This window comes from Micrasema longulum, unplaced genomic scaffold (genome assembly GCF_059751315.1).
Source record: "Micrasema longulum isolate JH-2025_06_02 unplaced genomic scaffold, ASM5975131v1 h1tg001575l, whole genome shotgun sequence".
NCBI classification, from domain to species: domain Eukaryota; kingdom Metazoa; phylum Arthropoda; class Insecta; order Trichoptera; family Brachycentridae; genus Micrasema; species Micrasema longulum.
The window spans coordinates 118,353-134,602 of NW_028278758.1; the positions used below are offsets into that span (position 1 = coordinate 118,353).

The 16,250-nt window shown below is 32.3% G+C and overlaps 1 protein-coding gene across 1 annotated transcript in view; it reads right to left on the reverse strand.

Moving 5' to 3' along the window:
- Positions 1-10,681, reverse strand: part of LOC148274808 (uncharacterized) — a gene marked incomplete at its 3' end in the record, with an annotated part of 127,059 nt that extends 116,378 nt beyond the window's left edge. The window contains exon 1 of the mRNA XM_088236578.1: positions 10,591-10,681. Coding sequence (XP_088092704.1) covers positions 10,591-10,681 — 91 coding nt within the window. The remainder of the gene's footprint in view (positions 1-10,590) is intronic.
- Between the last annotated feature and the right edge of the window lie 5,569 nt (positions 10,682-16,250).

Consider the following 16,250-nt stretch of genomic DNA (forward strand, 5'->3'; position numbering starts at 1 on the left):
AAAAAGTGTACGATGAATTTGATACAAAGAAAAAATAAAAACTTTTTTTTGAAATTAGTGTACCGGCACAGATACAAATGCCTTTCATAAACATAAATACATTTAAACACAATAGTGTTCTATTGCAAAATTATAAAATAATACAAAACAATATATTTGGGAATAATTATTGATAAATATTTTAAATGGACAGAACACATAGAATATTTAACACAAAAAATTAGAAAACTTTCTTTATATATATCCATATCTTTTTAATATTTTTATATTTATTTATTGAAATCTACAGTCATATACAATAATACGGTTATAATATAATAGGTACTTTAAACTAGACTAAAATGATCTCAAACTTATAATTATCAATATACGTAATGTGTCGTAAATTACACAAGAATAGAATTTGGAAAACCACAAATAAAATGTTTGTACATATTTACTATTGTAAATTTAAAATAAAATAAAAATATATATATATTGTATTTACTCATCACTACTCACCCACGGTGACAATGCCTGCATGCTGTCGCTGATTTCCCTTTTGAATTTATTATTATTCAAGTTGAAGATATCACTCGCATTGGCTCCAATAATATTATTATTTAAGTCGCATATTCTATAAATGCGCGAATTTTTTGCTGCATTAGTGTTTGCATCGGTGCAGTAAAATAATTTGGTGTGACGGGTACGTTTAAAAGGTACATGGAAATTAATTAAACTTGGTAAATTGGGGGAGTCAGTAATACCATTTAAAAGCTTAAATAGAAACATTAAGTCAGCAATCTGTCATCTATTATTCAAAGAGTTTATTTTAAAATGTACTCTCGCTTCATTATAATTATTGAATTGGTAATTATTTCTGTATGATAGACATTTAATTAATTTATTTTGGACCTTTTCTTCATGTCATTAAAGTTGCATATTTAAGTCGATACGTAACATCTTATCCCTAATTAACATTTATTTAATGCCGCGTTTGAAGATATTTATCAGAATAGATTAAGTGCTTCGGATCGTCGCTTTAGTTCGTTTTTGTCCAACAGACCATTTTTAACGAAATTGAGTTAAGTGTACAGGAGTTCTGAGAAAGCCTTTATTTATACAATTCTAACGTTTTTTTGTTTAAGGGGTTTTTTAACTAATTTTGTCTTAATTTTTTGTCATTATTTATGCGTATTTCGTAAAAAAAAAACTTTAAAGCTCCATTTCTGCAGATTAGTGTTTTGATCTGATGAACAAAAACGAACTAAAGGGACGGTGTGCCATTTAAAAAAAATGTTTAGCGTAAGCAGCAGGATAAATCTAAACTATGATCTAACTAAATACATAAAATGAATAATACGACCATACTAGAAATTAATGAACATGAATATTTTGACAGCGGGTATGTAGCGGTAATCCGCTCCTTACAGTTAAGTTAGAAGTAATTAATATTATACAAATAGTGTAATCATATATATATTAATGTAAATGATTTTCACCGACAAGCCATAGAGATTGGTTTAGTGAGTCCTGTAATAAAAAAATTAAATATGTATACGTAAGCACGAATTTACGTCAGCCAAAAATAATCAACACTATCTCCGCCATGGCAACACTCCAAACTGATGGAACTATGTAAGAAATGTGACATTCTGACTAAAATTAGTTACTACAAATTTGATGTCTCGATGCTCTTAAATGGAGAGTGAACAGGTGCAATAGATTTTTAATCTCACCGCAATTTGAAATACATAAAAATAAGAAAACACATTTTAAAAATACAGTTACAGTAAAACTCCTACTATCCGAATTAACAAGTGCCAGATTAGACTTCTTTTGAAATAATACAGCGAATTCGAATCATGTTAAACATTTACTTCAACACGTCCAGCAAAGTTAATTGCACAATTAAATTTTAATTAAAAACTTCCCCTTAGCTTTTCCTGACAACGTTCTGGATATTTGACAATCCGAATGACTAGAGTTCGGATAAATGAAGTTCTACTGTAGCTGTTTTTCTTAAATTCAGAATCCAATTGGTTCAGCGCGGATGGGGGGAATTGATTGGCATGAGAGGAAGTTTGGTATTTTTTTTGTAGGTATATATTTATGTAAATATGTATATAAACAACCTAAAGTTAATTAATCTCAATGTGCACTAAAAATACCGTTAAAACGTTACCGTAACCTTAACCAGCCAGTGACAGGTCATAAGCCCTTTAAATGCCTAGACTTCTATATTCCTTTCTCAAAAATGTTTTCCCTCTGTTGCAAAAAAACTAAATATCGTTAAATACTTATTAATTTATATACGCTTCATGTATTTTTTTAAGTGAATACAGATTTTTTAGGTTAACATTGAAAACATCGGACGGACGACGAATAAGAGCACCATTTTAGTTACGTTTCTTATTTTTAAATATTTTTTCAGTCAAATTTAATTAAATAAAGTATTAAAAAACAAAAAATAATCTAAAAGGTTGCAGCTTATTACATATAGGAAAAAAACGAGTGGTCCAATGTTACTTGTATTGAGAAATAAAGTTGGAAACTCTAGTACTTCTTAATTTAATATCATTATAAAGATAAATAAAGCACGCAATCAGATTTATGGGGTCGTCCTCTTAAACAAGCCGTGGAAACGCGTGTAATAAACTCGAGATAATTGCAAATTGGTACGCATGTACACCGTAAATTTTTTTTCTTTCAAGGGTGCTTTTAAGTTTCGCAGAAAGGTCATCATATTCACGATGTACGGCCTCTACAAGATTAAGCGAAATGCGCTCAATAATCAGATCTGTTAGCGATACATCCATGTTCGTCCGAGGAATGCACTTTACAGCCAAGTATCCACTATGGGCGGTTCACAATTCACAGCTGAAACGGCAGGGATGTCAGGACGGACGCAGTGGGCCAAGGGCGACCGCATACGAATTGCTCCCAAACAGATTTATTGCATTCTGCTATACCAGGCTAATAAAAAACGATAAAGAGGCGTTGCAAAATAAGATACACGAATTATTGTGTTTGACGAGCATTAAATCAAAGATTCTATAATGGTAATTGGCAGATTTTAATTAAAAAAAGAAAAAAAAGGCAAAATTAAAAACTATGCAACTCAATATTTAATGTGTGATTAATAAATCTAACTAACCGCAACGTTTCGATTTATTTTAGGTAGGTAGTAAGTGGGTGCTCGATTATCGACAATAATTCTCTATGAAATTCCATTGCAGGATAACATTTTCAATTAGATGTAAATTAAAGATTAAAGCATACATCGAGTACAAGATACAATAATTTATATAGTATAAATTACGAAAAAGGTCTAGAGAAACAACAATATTGATTTCTGGTACCTAAGTAAGTAGGTAAGTACGAGTAAACCACTATTTACATTGGCTTTTTAAAAAGGGTGAACACACATCAGCTAAGAAATCACATGTTTACAACATCATAAATTCATTAAAATCTGGTTTTACGGGTACAATGAGAAAACCTACGCTTTTAAATTATTTTACTGTTTTCGTTTTGTTACTTATGATTTTTAGAGCAAATATTGTTCACTGAAATAATATTAGTAGCGACATCGATATATACCATGAAATAGTGTTTTAATTGATGGAGAATGACAAAAAAACAATAATGCGTGTAACTACTATTTTGTTTTTAAGAAAATGAACAACAAAAAAAGATTTTGATGTACAGCGCGGGATTAAACTGTGCAACTCGGTTGTAAACTTAGGCTATACCCTGTCTGCGAGAGCACTACAATTAATGATACGAGTCATAAACGTATAATCATTTATATTATTTTTTAATTTATTGCATAAGTGTATTTCCAGGGTATTCTATTTGGGAGTTAAAATTTAAATTAAGTTTTCTGTATGAAAAATAGAATATGTTTTAATTTTTGTTTCTAAACATGTTCAATTACAGATTACCGTCGAAGATACAGTGGGCGGTATTGAATAAAGTACATCGGGTTTAAGAAAGAGACTGACGGCATAGTCGGCAAACTGCGGCTTTGTAGAGCGACGTCTTTGTGATACATACATGCATACAGATACCGAACTCCTGCGACAGAGACGACGCTCTACAAAGTCAGCAGTCTCATTCTAAAGCCCGATTTATTTTATTTACTGCCGGGTACTGTACTTTGAATTTTCATACAAAAATATTGATGCTAGTTTATACTGTTTCGGGGTTCATAATCGCGGCCCAGAGAATCTATATTATACAACACTCAAAAGTTTATTTATTTATTTGACGGACTTATGCAGTCCATTCTAACAATGGTAAATACAATTTCTTATAATAAATACAAGCACTAATAAATTAAAATACAATTAAATAAAATTTAAAAAATTAAAAGCTAGGACAAAAAAAAAATTACTGCCTCAAGACAAGATCCGGTCTATCTTAGTGAATTTTTAAATCTATAAAGACTTACACCAAAAAAGTTCAGATCTTGTCTCGAGTTAAAAATACGAAGTTTAAAAACAATATGGAGTTTCCTCTGTTCAGGTTAATCTCGATAAAACATGGCTCTTCCCATTTTAAGGTGGATTTTTTGGGAATTACATTCAGTATCGATATAATTTAGTTTTATATCGATTCCGAAGAATTACAGTTATTAAGAAAACTAGAACTTATTAAAATAAAATATCAACTTAGAAAATATAAATGGATTGTCAAGAAATGGTCCTTGGCCCCAAAATGAGACGTCCAAAACGATGACGGTTCTAAAAACGAATATTATACCTCTTTAGTAAATAGGTAATTAATTACGCTATACTGGCACCTCACTCGTGTGGGAACTACCTCTTTGTGTGGGGGCTTAAGAGCTCTAGTCGGTTGAGATGATAGTATTATACGGACGGGTAAGGAGTAAGAAGTAAGGAGCGAGGAGCGAGGACCAAGGAAACACAAATACGAAGGTTTGTTGGCCTAGAGTAGTATCCCCAGTGACCCAAAGATAAAGTTGCCATACGTTGCGTATTTTCGGGACTGCCACCGTATTTTACTGTCCAGTTACGTATTAACCTGTTTTTAACTAGCATAATTGACATCACAACATACAAAAAAACAGTCAAATCTTCGCGTCGTTTTACCGCAGGAGTGGAAAGAGGGGATAGAACGACACACCACTATGTTTGGATACACACCTCGCTTTGTCTACATAAATGCATCTTATGCACGCACTTCGATCATTACAAGTTTTGACATGTCCATCTCATGTTGAATTTGGTCGTGACATGTCTTTCTAGTTTTCTACACCCATCAACATTCGTAATGCCAATATTTTTAGATATTCTTACTCTGTCCATTCGTTCGTTCTACATGTTTAAAAAAAAAAAGCACCCTATTCTTAATTTTGTCAATGATGCTACGAATCTCGACATTGGTGCACATTTGGCACATCTCAAAGTAAAACAAAAAAAAAAAAATTAAGGGTGTTAAATCAAATAAAAAAAATAGATTATAATTCAACCAACAATGCTGAACATACGAAACTAGAGATGATAAAAAGATATGATTATCAATTAGGAGAAAAATAGTTTTGAAACTCTTTATACAGGGGTTTGAAATTGCACCATAAGATGCCTAAAGAAACAAACTTGGGAAAGCATAAATAAAAATATACTCTCGAATGTTTAGAAGATATAAACTTCCTACTCACTTGTTTGTGAGTTTACCTATTAATTTAATATGTGGATAGTATTTTGTACTTATTGCTCATCAGTTAACCAGTACAAACAATAAACTGTTTTTACTCCAGTAGCAAAGTTTTTTTTTGCTACGAATGGACAAGTTTTATACACATATATATGATTTGAGGTCTCAACAGAAAACGCCAAAATACAATTTTTGATCATTTGTGGACTAATTGTATTGTACAGTAGAACGTTTATCCGAAATTCAGTCATTCGGATTGCCAAATATATAGATCGCTATTAGGAAATAAAAAAAATAAGATGCTATAAAAACGAATAAAAAAGGGCGCTAGCGACCTTCGTCAAAGCAATTAACTTTGCCAAGCACGTTTCAGTACATTTTCAATGCGATTCCGATTCGCTGTATTATTTCAAAAGCAATAAACAAGTGATTTTGGCGTAAATTTTGTGCTTTCTTCTTTTAAAATATTAACTATCCGGACTGCTGCATATCCCGATAACTTCCGGCATTCATTAATCCGGGTAGTTAGAGTTTTACTGTATTGATGACGATATCGTATTATCAATGAACCTATGCAGTACAAAACTTAAATACATAACATGTTTCCGATACTTTTGCTGAAGCGTTCCATATCAATGCTAGGAAATTATGGAAACCCTACTTGTAATAGAGTACATGCAAATACATGAATGCATGATTACGTGAAGTGGGATAAAAGGAAAGTTTCCATACGTTCAGCCCATTAGCGAGGGGAATACAAGGCCTGTTGATTAACAAAACTAACGTGAATTTGAAAGATCTACTTGGGATTGTTAGAAGATTTCCTACATATATGCAAGAATACTGATCTAAATTTCCTACACATATAAGAATACTGTTCTATAATTTCCTACATATATGCAAGAATAGTGTTCTATTATTTGGGACCCTTCTGAATCAAATGAAAAAAAAGAACTGAAGAAATATCTTCTAGATACTTTATAGTGCCTGTTTATAAAATAAATCTGTAAAATATAAATAAAATAAATGTAATATAAACCTGTCATAATTATTTTTTTTAAACGTGTCCCACAGAAAAGTCTTTAGACTTAGTGGGTAACAAATTCTTATATGTATTTTTTAATTATAAAATGAACGCTGCGCTGCAGCACTGAAACTGAAACCAAATCCCTGAAATAGAGAATGTTCAAAAGCGATTTCTGCGATACTTATATTTTAAAGAAAATGATAATTATCCGTTGTTGTATCTGTCATTATTTATAGCAGAGATGCTGAATTACAACTCCCTCAAATTCTCGTCATCCAATTTTTCTAGGAAAAAATTCTTTAAGCTGATTTCTGGAAGCATATATAATACAAATATACCGAAAAAGATTAGTTTGTATGTTCCCAATAATTATGCTAGAGCGATACAAATGCAAGTCAGAATTAACCCATTTATAGGGCAATTCGCTTGCTGAATACGGCTTCTGCTGATAATATGGATGTATTTTTCTGTCTGCTTTCTATTAATTAATTTCTAACTTATATTTACAGTCTGCATTACGTGACGGGTTAAACAGCCCGTAAAGTAATGCAGGCTACAATTGTCAAATAAATATATAGTACCTATACATAAAAATTGCTAATACTGTGTAATTAGTAGGTACATGGGTAGTGTTGGTTCTGAGTAAGTTGGTTTAGGATATAAGGCTTAGAATAGTTATTTCATTATGTTTGGGTAAATTTATTTAGTTCATAATTAGTTAAAACTGTAAAGCACCCTTGAGACGATTTCGAGTAAAAATTAAGTACTAATGATATTATTATAGAAATAAAAGATGAGTGATACTTAAATTCACAAATTTTGGAATAACCCGTGACCGGTATCATCGCTTTCGCGACAATCTTCGAGACTGTTATCTTTATTTTAAATTTAAATGTAAAATAATATTGATTATTTTATTTCTGCACCTAACGGTGCATTGGTAACCGGAGCGTATCATGATCATTTTTGTTACACGAAGCTAAAATAATCAGTCTTTCGCTTTAGGTGCCCGTCCAGGGATTATAAAAAAAATCTATTGTAAAAATACTATTCTGATAAATATTACATGTCGTCCGGGAATTGCAACCAAGACATCTTGCATGCATTGTATGGTAGGCAAACGCTGCGACATAACATTGCAAGCATCCATTAAATATTGGCACTGTCAATCAGAATATTTTTTTCTGAAATATAATACTCAAGAAACCTTTTTTTTTTCAAATGGGGTGGGTGCTATAGCAATCGGACATGCTATATTAATTGAACACTCTAAATTTAATGGTAAAAAAAAGTCAACGTAAGAATTTAATCTCCACCATAAAATATACACTTTTTTGCGTATCCGCACTTGAAATGAACGCATTACATTTATTTTGAATAGTATTTAAAATGTCCAATTAATGTAGCATGTCCAATCACTATAGCGTATACCCAACCCTAGGTGCTTGAATATGAATAACTACAATAATCTGAATAAAAATAACTTATAAAAAATCAAAATTAAAACAATAAGCATACAAGCCATGAGAAGAAGAATAATATTATGCTAAACGAATTAATGGTTGTTGAAGAATTTTTATTGATTAGCATTATGAACTACGTTTTTTTTAAGGAGCGGTGTTTAATTATGCAAAGTAATCAGATAAATTCCACGTAATGTGCGAGTGTATCGGGAGCGCAGAAGGCCCAGGGAGGTAACACGGGAAGGAATGTACAATACAAACGAGGAGGCTTCGGTCGGGTCGCGGGCGCAGGCGGACTCACGCGATCGAGAAAAAAACATCCGGCACGGAGTCGAGTCGCGGCCGACGACCTGCCGGTGAACCGAGCTTATTTTTAACGCCGGTCGTGACATCACCCGGCACAGTCCCGACCAGGTAATACCCACGTAGCCGGGCACGCCGTAAAAAAGCGATTTGCATACCCATTTTCCGATCGACGAAAACAGGCGACTCGCGGCGCGGTGCCCCCCTTGCCAACCCGGCCAAAGTGATCTTGAAAACAGAGGTGTGAGAACTCTGAACGATGGCGATGCGATGGTCAGTTTTGTTTGAATATGAAGTTATGCTAAGTCAGAGGCTCCGATAAATATTAGTGAATCATGTCAAAAGTCAAATTATTACAGAATATTACGTCTGTGTGCTACTAATCGTTAATCATACCCTAAATCTATACGCCACTAACACACGGAGGACTTGATTCTGTGCGTTTAGAAAAGAACCAACAAAGTTTTTGTAGCATGTGCGAGCCGAAACGAGTGCGAATATTTTTTACAATAATCAGAGGTCAATGTATTGGATATCAACGAACCTGCGAAACGAAGGCGCAACATAAAATTAATTATCAACGAAAATACTTAGTTTAATTTTACGTTTTGTATGGAGTTTTATCAAGAAATATCTACAAAAAAACATCAAATCCTTAATACTGTGTTTGTCTTAGTGAGGAACCATGGGTCTTTATAGCGTTATTTTGAAAGTAAGCCGTATTTTTGATATGTAATATATTTTCTTTACTAACTTTGTATACTATAAATATGTATGTAGAACTGTTGATTTCCCAAATAAAATAAAATAAAATATATCAAAAATAAAAATAGGTAGCTGAACTGCTGCGAAAAACCTTTATTTTCAGAAAGAAGCTATATAAACATAATAATTATAAAGGGAACGTGATCCAAAATAGGCAAATCCAATCCAGATTTTCGAAATGCCTTTCCCGAGTATTCTTAAGAAAGCGGGACCAGAAGAACACATGCGGTGGGAGCGAGAACGGAAGATATTGACACAGTGGGACGAGTTCCCAGTTCCCCGAGTACGGAGGATGTCTTACTTAGTGTCTGTGCGGATGCCAACACCGCGTGACAGGGCTATAATCGTTTCCTAGACTGTCTTTTGTGGGAATGATATTATTCGAATTGTCATCGTGCACGCAAATTTATACAAACATAAATGTGTTTTCTTATTATATTCAGAGAACGATGAGGCGTTAGGTATAAATATGAAAGTGTATCATTTCTTATTTTTAGATATTTATAATACATCTTAGAAAAAATGTATACATCTCTTGTTACACCCGATTCGCCCATTTCCATATATATTTAATACTCATTATCGCGTATAATGCGATGATTCCTAAAATTGGAATTTTATGAAGAAGACAAATTTAATACCTATGTAATGTTTTCGATATAGATTTTTGGGTACGAAAAAAAAACCAATACCTGTATTAAGATTACGTACTCTTTAACTAAAACGGTAAAAGGAGTTTATTTTCAACTGGAAATTGCGTAGGATTTAAGAAATAGACTGACAATTTATAAATACATAAACCTAGAAGGTATCTACATAGTCAAATAAATTAAAAAATATTAGGCCAAATATGTTAGTATTGTAAATTTTTGTTTACAACCAAAAATAATGCTAGTGTATCAGAAAAACTATCATTATTGAGAGTAAACATAGCAATAATTCAAAGCTAACGGCTCTTAATCACAATAACGAATTGATTTCAATAAAATATTTTCGTAAAAAAAGGTACGCGGTATTTCAGTATCACCGACGATATTGTTAATTGTAAATGTTTACCTACTTCTCAATTAACATTACAAATTTTCACTTACAAACCCCTTTGTAATGGATCAAAAGCCAGAAAAAAGGGTTTTGGTAAGCAACATCTTTTTTATTCTTGTTTTTTATATAATTTATAGTGGAGTTTAATCAAAATACCCAGTATTATTTTTTTACCTGTAAAATTACATTCAAACTTTTTTCCTTCTATTTATAAAAATGTATATATACACCGAAGAATTTGGAGTTATAAGATGTGTCTAATAAGCCGCGTGTTGTAGTATGGGTTGGCCGGTAGCTAGGAATGCGTGTCATTAGCGTGAATGGATGCACCCTGCACGCGCCCGCGCTTGTGCTGGCGCAGAGCGAGGCGACGGCGACGGTCGGGCGAGGTGGGGTGAAGAGGAACTGTGGAATGTTCCATGGTACACGGCCTCTCTTGTTGTCGCAGCTGGGAAGAGCAATAAAAACACGACGAGAATCAAACTCGAGACTGGCGAGTGGCGAGAACGAAGGGCACGCAGTCCACGAAACATAATAATATTGCTCCACATTATACATATATAGCGCGTATTGTGCACATAGCATTCGCCCTTCAAAATCAAAGCCATCTCTGTGAAAGTTAAAAGTCGAACAAAGGAAGTTGTGTTTGTATTTTACCTTTATAGCATCCGTTTATTTTATTTATTTATAAAAAACATCACGCTTTCATGATTTAAGAGGATTTGGGCGTTTCTTTCTTGCCATTTTTAAAATTATGATTTTGTCATTTTCTTATAAACACGCACCTTGAGTGTAAAACCATAGTACGTACAACTACTGTAGTTTAGAGATATGGGAGTTTGAAAATTTCACTTTGCTTTAAAAACTAGGTTTAAAAAAACATTGATGTTTTTTTTTAATTTAAACTTACTTCTCTTTTACACTTTAAAGCTTGTGACAAATGTGATTGTTTTGTATTTAAACCTGAGAAATGAGAAATTCTCAATTTGGTTTTACACTCAGGGTGCGAATACATGTATGTATAAATAATATTTAAAGGTGGATGGATACTCTTTCCAAAAATATAAAGTAAATTTATTCGAGTTTAACTGGTGAAAAAAAAAACGATTTTTAATTTTTATTTATAAATAGTCAAAGCTTACAGCTGGGCCCCGATAACATAGGTAAATCAAATTGAGTCAGTTCAATTATCTTTAAAACAAAATCGAATTTTCTGAATAAAAATGAGTATATATATATATATATGAAAACTTCAAGTATCTTTGTCAGAAACCTGTAATTGAATATGTTTTAAAAAACAATTATATAAATCTTTAAGTTTTCATACAAAAAATTCGCTTTTACATCACAGACAATTGAAGATAACCATTTAACTTCCCTTATATTAAATTGATTATAATAAATTCCTTTAGACAAAACTTTTATGTTCAATTTATTATCTTCCAATTATAACAACAAATTTTAGTTCGATACTTAGTCTTTATTGAGATCCCAGATACCTAGTTTAGTCTAAATTTGAAAAAGCGTAATCTGCCGGTCTAAAAGTAATTATATTTTAGTTACATAAAACATTTCAGTATGTTTTTTTTAACAGAAATACCTTTAAAAATTATTGTTTTTATCCAATTTATTTTTTTATTTTTTTGTTATTGCGCGATTAAAAATCAACATTCGTTTTAAAATGGCGAATTTGTGTGATTTCCTCATTTTGCGTGCGTTTTACCTGACTACAGCCTTAATTGTTCTTGTTTTCCCCAAGTAATACGTTATTTAAATTGCGTTGTTTACTATTAAATCAGAAGGATCACTTCACAAAATGCATTCAGATTTGTATACTTATTTTGGGTTTAACGCATGGTAAATATTTAGAATGTTTGTTTTGATTGAACGATTTACCGAAGCCGTGATTATAAATATGTTTGTGTTATTCCACCGATAAATTGATTGGTAATACAGAGACTGCCAACGGTGAGTGGATGTTGAAAATCCTGTCGTAATCAAAGCGGCAATTTGACTGTGGCTAATGTATGCACTGGGTTAGATTATTTACCCAGCCACGCGAGAGGTGGCGCTATATGACGATATAACGTAGCTGTATAGCATTGATCCTCAACCTTTCCAGGAAAGCCACCGAAAAACTCAATAAAAATAACCCCTCGACGCCATTACGTACATAAATATACAAATTTAGAAGTTATGCATTAGCAACTGAATCAACAAAAAAAAATATGTTGGAATTAAACTCTAAATTCGAAAATACTTTATGACAAACGACGTTTTCAAATTGAAGAACAAACTTTAATATTGCATTTTTTAATGATGATTAGAATTTTTAAATCCCTGCTATTTGTTTTCGGCCAATGTTATCTATCATGTTTCGGTGAAAGGCCCTAATAAAGGAAAAAAGTGTATGGGCCTAGTGGCGAGCGTTTTGTGGCGGTATGCGGCGCCTTGCCACAACCGCGCGGTCACTATTAACACTACACTTGTTACCATAAGTTTATAAGTTTCAGTTCATTGCCTCGCGCCGCAAATTGTTCGACACTATGGCCTTACACTTAGAGTATGCATATATTTTCGTTTATCTCTTTGAAAAACAAAAATGTTAACACATTTTGAGTTTTAAGAAATGTATTTATTTTTTATTTCAGGACTTAGACGATTAAAAAAATGGCTAACACAAATCTTTATAATAAATACAGGCACAATTTAAATAAAATGGTTGATTTAACTGTTTTCCTATGCATTTAATTTATATTTATGTTAATGACTTTTTATACAGTATTTACGTAGTAGACTTTTTATACAGTAATTATTTAGTTAGTAAAAGTCATTTTTCTCAAGCCTGGGTGTTTTGTAATATAATTCACCACTGTAATTGGGCCTCCTGGCCTGTTGTGGTGCAAAAAAATAAAAATAAATAAAAAATATATAAAGGGTTGTAATACTATGGTTTATTTATTTTCAATCTTTTCTAATCAACACTAATTTCTACAAGCATACCTGCACACTACAAATAAAATAGTCATTAGAGAATTTCGACTTTCGAATTTTACCAACATCAACTAATTCAAAACGAAGTTTAGTTTAGATCTAACAAGGGCACATATTATTGTCATTGTTTAAAAAATAACTGGCAACAGTTATTTCCCTAGGTAGGCTTTATTGCTGTCGTCGTGGCCCACAGGTTGAGAAACGATGACGTATTGATGTTGCATACCAGCAGCGGATTGCATAGCGCAGAGCGCCCAGACGAATCGATATGGCGGCCAGACCGGGTGGTAGACGACGCGCCACCCGCCCCCCTTACTGCAGCAGTAGAGCGAGATGCTCTCCGATTTAACTATATTACTACAACTCTCACTAATGACGGAAATTATTGCTATTTTTATTCCAATACATTAGCACGCTATTTTTTTAAAAAGAAATTTGTGATTGAAATATTTGCTCAAATATTTAAATTCTGGCTATTTCATTTATTAAATAATAAACTTAATTGGTCGAAAATAACCGTGTCGGAAAATGGGAAATAAATAAAAGAATATAAAAATACAAAACAATTCTTTACCTTATCAATCAGAAACACTCAAACAAATTTAAAAAATAATAATAAACGAACTTATAGACACAGTTAAATGTGACAAAAAACAGTAGTACGCGTTCACATTATACAAGATCGACAGAAATGTATTACGTATATACCAAGTTCAAAACCAAGGCAACGACAAACGAGATTTATATATCAGGGCTAGTATTCCAAACGCTCTCGCGGCCGTAGAGAAGCTTTTGTTCCGCGTATTTTTTTTTACAAAATACGCGATATAAAAGTGTTTTCTAGGACCGCGAGAGCGTTCGGAATAGGGGCGCAGGGATTTAAACTGAACCTGGGGAAATAAAAAACTTTTGCCCTCGGAGCTAAACAGCGTCTAATAAATAAAAGAAATGAGCATACATACATATAGGTAAAACATTGTACAATTTTACAATAATCCGTAAGGGTTTTTGTATAATTTTTAGATCTAAAAAAGTTTTGGTACCGCGGGGTACAAGCCTCGGACCTCATGATCCGATGTTGCGACACTATCACGTTACCACAATCCGTTTATTGAAATAGTATAGCCTGTCAAATGCTGCAATATAATATTACATTAATTCCAAGATTTTAGCACAAATAAATATAATAATTTTTTTTTTCTGAAAAAAAAATATTAATAACCAAATAAACAATATTTATTTTAGTACACTCCTGTCTAGCTTCGAAAAAATCATATCAAACTACCACCCTTTTAGGGGAAAAAAAGACTTGATTTATTGGCTCTATGTGTAGTATTTAGTAAACATGATAAAAATAAAATAGGAAAGAATTCATTAATTACGTAAACCCTGACGAAGAAGTGGGTAAAAACAAAGTTGTTTTATTTATTTTATTACAAATAAATGTTATTTAGAGCTGGAAGTGAAAAATCATGCTACGATTTTTTAATTTTCGATTTATCAGATAAACGACTAAAATATTCCAATATTTTTTTAGCGTTTATGTCGTATGACATTTGCTACTAATGACTTCTATTTGGTAAACGCTAAATGCTAACGGTGCTATCATTGTATATTTCATTTGAATATATAAGAACCCCCCGCTTTGTGTGCGTAACAATTAGTTTTCATATAAATCATTCTTGTGTGCCTACCTACACAAACAAAATTTACTTGGTTCACCGGCAGGTGTTTTCTTGGTTTACCAACAGGTACCTATTAACACATTAATATAGGGCTACCAAACATTCGAACGCATTGTGCAGTGCGATCGAAATTTAATAGCATATACTTATGAATTAGTGCCCGTCGCGTCAGTGAAACAAGTAAATAAACTATTTTTATTTTGTTAGTATGCACAATTGAATGTTTTGTTTGAAAAATTGTCACGCACACTTGAACAAAGGCTATCAAAGACAGTACATATATATTATTCATTGAATTTTACATTCAAACCACTTTAATTATTTAGCATTATATAAAATTTAGCAAATTCAATAATGAAATAAATCATAATTTATGATTTTGCGATGCTAATGCTATTAATCTATTACTACTACCGACTGCTGATTGACGGCGGCTGTCTGTGTGCGTGTGCACGTGTGCTGTATCCGTATACGTATTCAGTATGCTAGCACCCTATAAGATAACTCCCCTTTGCAGTATATCTATATACTAGATCTAGGCACTCCGCGAGTCTTGAGTCTAGTCTGGTCTAGTTCTAGAGTCTCGGATGATGATACTCCAATCAGTTAGTTCATTATTTTATTAATAAATGCACATTGCTGGCGCCGCAGCTGTAGATGACATCATGCACAAATTATTAGATTTTAATGTTAATTTATTTTACATAAACGGCATAAATTGTGTTAAACGTAATATATAAAAAAAAACATTAAGAGCGAAAAAAAAATATTTTTAAAAAATATAGCGAAACTATACATACTACTTTTAAATGATTTAAATAGATTATTTCACGGTCTATAACTTCGCTCTTCTCAGCACGAATCACTTTCCATTCTTTAACATACCACATTCTTCGACAATTCTTTTTCTACTGAAGGTGCCAAACTTTGGAAAAGCTAAAATAAATGCACCTTCCTTGGCTTTTTTTAAGAAACGCATAAAACATTATATATCATTACCATAACCTCTTAAAAATTTGTATTTTTTATTCTCCATTTTCTTTCTCCCTTCTATCTACTTTTAAATTCATTGTAACACATAAGCATTTTTATTAATGAGTTTATATGTGTAAGCTCCATCTCGCCACCAAAAAACAGCCGCATGTTGAAAATAATGATGTATTTGTACTTTTTTATCTTACAAATTTTCACAAATTTTTTTAAAAGTCTGTTTTTGGTAAGCTGGAAGATACTATATTGCATTTAGCAATAATAAGTCCGTCAAAGTGCACTTTTACTAAATTACATTTGTTTATTCTTGGGTTTTTTTTA